The sequence below is a fragment of the Cynoglossus semilaevis genome, chromosome 20, assembly GCF_000523025.1.
Source record: "Cynoglossus semilaevis isolate Cse_v1.0 chromosome 20, Cse_v1.0, whole genome shotgun sequence".
Taxonomy (NCBI): Eukaryota; Metazoa; Chordata; class Actinopteri; order Pleuronectiformes; family Cynoglossidae; genus Cynoglossus; species Cynoglossus semilaevis.
The window spans coordinates 6,217,142-6,220,379 of NC_024326.1; the positions used below are offsets into that span (position 1 = coordinate 6,217,142).

At 40.6% G+C, this 3,238-nt stretch overlaps 1 protein-coding gene across 1 annotated transcript in view; it reads left to right on the forward strand.

Annotated features, from left to right (window-relative positions):
• LOC103396214 (calsequestrin-1-like) overlaps positions 1-3,238 on the forward strand; it is a 14,642-nt gene that overhangs the window by 4,113 nt on the left and 7,291 nt on the right. Inside the window, exons 2-5 of the mRNA XM_008334221.3 lie at positions 100-193; positions 383-483; positions 648-759; positions 1,150-1,223. Coding sequence (XP_008332443.1) covers positions 100-193; positions 383-483; positions 648-759; positions 1,150-1,223 — 381 coding nt within the window. The remainder of the gene's footprint in view (positions 1-99; positions 194-382; positions 484-647; positions 760-1,149; positions 1,224-3,238) is intronic.

Sequence of the window (3,238 nt, forward strand, 5' to 3'; positions counted from 1 at the left end):
TGTGCCACCCCCTTTGGGAACTTCTGGTATAGCGTATAATTTCTTATCTTATTTTGAACAAATTATACTTCTTTGACTGAAATAATATTTGTTTTACAGCTTGCAGCCCAGGTCCTGGATGAGTTTGATGATGAAGAAATTGGAGTTGGTCTCATTGATGCCAAGCATGACAAAGCCATTGCAAAGAAACTAGGTGAATGCACCTTGAAAACATGGCTAAATATGCTAAATATTTCCTATCAACATCAGAATAAAAAAAAATATTTAAAACTCTCATAAACAAAAAAAAAACAAACTGTAATGAAATGTTTTAAAAAAAAACAAACAATGGGTGACCTTAAACTTGAGAACTAAGACGGAATAACATTTTCTGTTCATTTAGGCCTTGACGAGTCGGACAGCATCTTCATCTTCACTGAGGACGAGGTCATAGAATATGACGGCGAGCTCGCAGCAGACACCCTAGTGGAGTTCATCTTTGATGTTCGTGAGGATAGAATCTCTCATTCAATAGTTTTTCTGCCTTAAAAAAGCCCTCCCTTCTTCTCGGAAAAAACAAGTCACACGATCGTATTTTTGACTTGATCAGATTTTCTCTTTCCTTTGTCCACACCTTATCTTCTCCATCTCCACTAATCTGTTTTTAGGTTCTTGAGGATCCCGTAGAAATTATTGACAACAGTCGGGAACTGAAAGGCTTCAGAAACATTGACGAGGACATCAAATTGGTGGGCTACTTTAAAAGCCACAAGTCAGAACGTAAGAATTTTTACCATCGTGACGTGAGAAGTTGTTGATATACCTGATTTATATTAACCAAAAAAAACAATTGGATTGATAAAATTGTAGACACAATTCTAGACCTACCTGTGCAATACATTTAAAGTACCGTATTTTCCGGACTATAACTCACACTTTTTTTTTTCATATTTTAGCTGGTTTTGCGACTTATATATAAAAAATATATAATGTCACATTTGTTTCACACGAAAAAGGCTTGTGTACCAGTATCTGCTACTCCTGTACCACTGAAAATTGTTCGTTAATTTCACACTGACAGCCGCCAGAAACCACTGGTGCGACTTATACTCCGGAGCGACTTATAGTCCAGAAAATATGGTAACTTGATAAATGCCTTTGCGATTTCAGATTTTGACGCTTTTGCTGATGCTGCCGAGGAGTTCCACCCTCACATTTCGTTCTTTGCTACCTTCAACCCCAAGGTAAGCAATCACAGAGCAAGAATACTTTTCTAGTAAAAGAACTTATCTTTAGAAAACAATATATTCAAAGTGCTTTTTTAGAGAGAAAAGTGCAAATAAAACTTTGAATTAACAAATTGGTTTTTTTTTGGTAAGAAAAATAGGCATGTCACTGTCCTGCCAGTAATTTCATTATGTTTCTTTTTTTTTTAAACTCTTTTTGTTTTACATCAAATTATGTCTCAGCAACAATGTTAAGCCCGTCTCTCACAGGCTGCTCAAGCGCCGATGTCGACGCCGATTTATCTATCTATCTATCTGTCCATCTGTCTGTCTGTCTATCTATCAATCTGTCACGTTTACCGGGCTTGGACCCAAATGCAGCACACTTTACTGCGGTAATTCAGCAGTGACAAACAAAGTGTCTTTTTCTCAGAGAAGGTCTCTTAACAAAAGCAGCCCCAAAAAGGTTATGCGACAAATCAGCAGTCACGAACAAAATGTCTTCTTCTCAGAGGAAGCCTATTAACAAAATGAAGCGACATAGCAGTTATGGGTCGACAAGGGAGTCGAAAGCGGCGGCGCGGAGCAGACCAATAAATGTAGCTCTGCGCGCAACAACCAAACTGGTTCGACCTCAGAACAGACAAGTTTTGGATTGAATATTTGATCAAAACTAAGTCTCAGGCAAAGCAGGAAAAATCGACAAACGAGACAGAAGTGGGAGTGTCCAGCCAACATGAGCAGAAGAGATGATCTGGCAGAGAGGAGTGTGTGGCCACCACTTATATAATACACTGCCAGCCAATCAGCAGTGAGTGCAGGTGAACCTGGTCTCACTGATTGTCGTGCTGCAGCAAGCAAGGCAGGACCCCACCTTCAAGGACGGCTCTTGACATCCCCCGAACAAGAAGAAGGAACCATCCAGGACACTCGGGGAGTAGGAGGTAAGATCAGAGGTTGCCATCTGAACCAGCCAAGCTGCTCCCCTCCCTACCAGAAGCCAGAGATGGAGAAATGCTTCCATTAGGAATATGAGAAGGGGGAAAATGAGAGGGAAATGTTGTGGATGCCTCGACCGTGGTGGTTGGGAACCTGATTGTTGTCCTGGATGCAGTTAGTGGAACTCCTGAATCAGGGATCTGTCCAAAATGTGGTGGGATGTTACATGACACTCCTCTCTGGACCGTATCCCTCCCAATCCACTAAATACTGGAGACCCCTTCCTCTTCGGGCGAATTATTATTTTGTACACGGTGTGAAATGAAAAATGGATTCAAAAGGAATTTGTTTTCTTTTTTTACAATTTGAATTGAACCTGTATTATATTATGTTATATTATATACTGTATAAGGGAAAACAGTTTAGGCTTTGACATTCAACTGTTCAGCTGTTAAATTTTTCATCTTTACGATTCAGATAAGTAGGTTGAAGATTTTAGATGACATTTTGGTACAGTATAGTTCGATAATTAGGTGGATTAGTGGACATTTACGTGCTCAAAGGGTTAAAGTTTTGTTGCTCTGATAAGGGCGCAGCTAGCACCTAATGCTAAGATTTTTTTCTAAACAGAATCTAACCACCTAACAGCAAATCAAACTCTACCCACACTAACCACTGAGGGCTTCTCTCATTACTCCACACTTTCACAGTTTCGCATTTATTTTTAGGCATTCGGAAAGTCTTCCAGCTTTGCCCCACTGGCAAAAAAAAAATCCAGAGAGCCCTCAGTTATAACCTTGTTATAAACAAAATTTTAAATTTGACTTGAAATTGGACCTGGGTTATGACGCCATTTTGGAAGAACTTGAACAGGTTGCGGCGATCACTTGAAACAAAAACCTAAACAAAAAGCTAACTGTGTTCTAACCACATCTAAATGACAAAATCTAAGTCGACCTTTACCCCCTGTTTTGTCCTTGATGGTATGCCGAACTCGCCTCCCTCGGGAGGTGCTCGGGTACCGACGCTCTGGGAAGAGACCTAGGGGAAGACCTAGGACACGCTGGAGCGACTACGTCGCTCGGCTGGCCTGG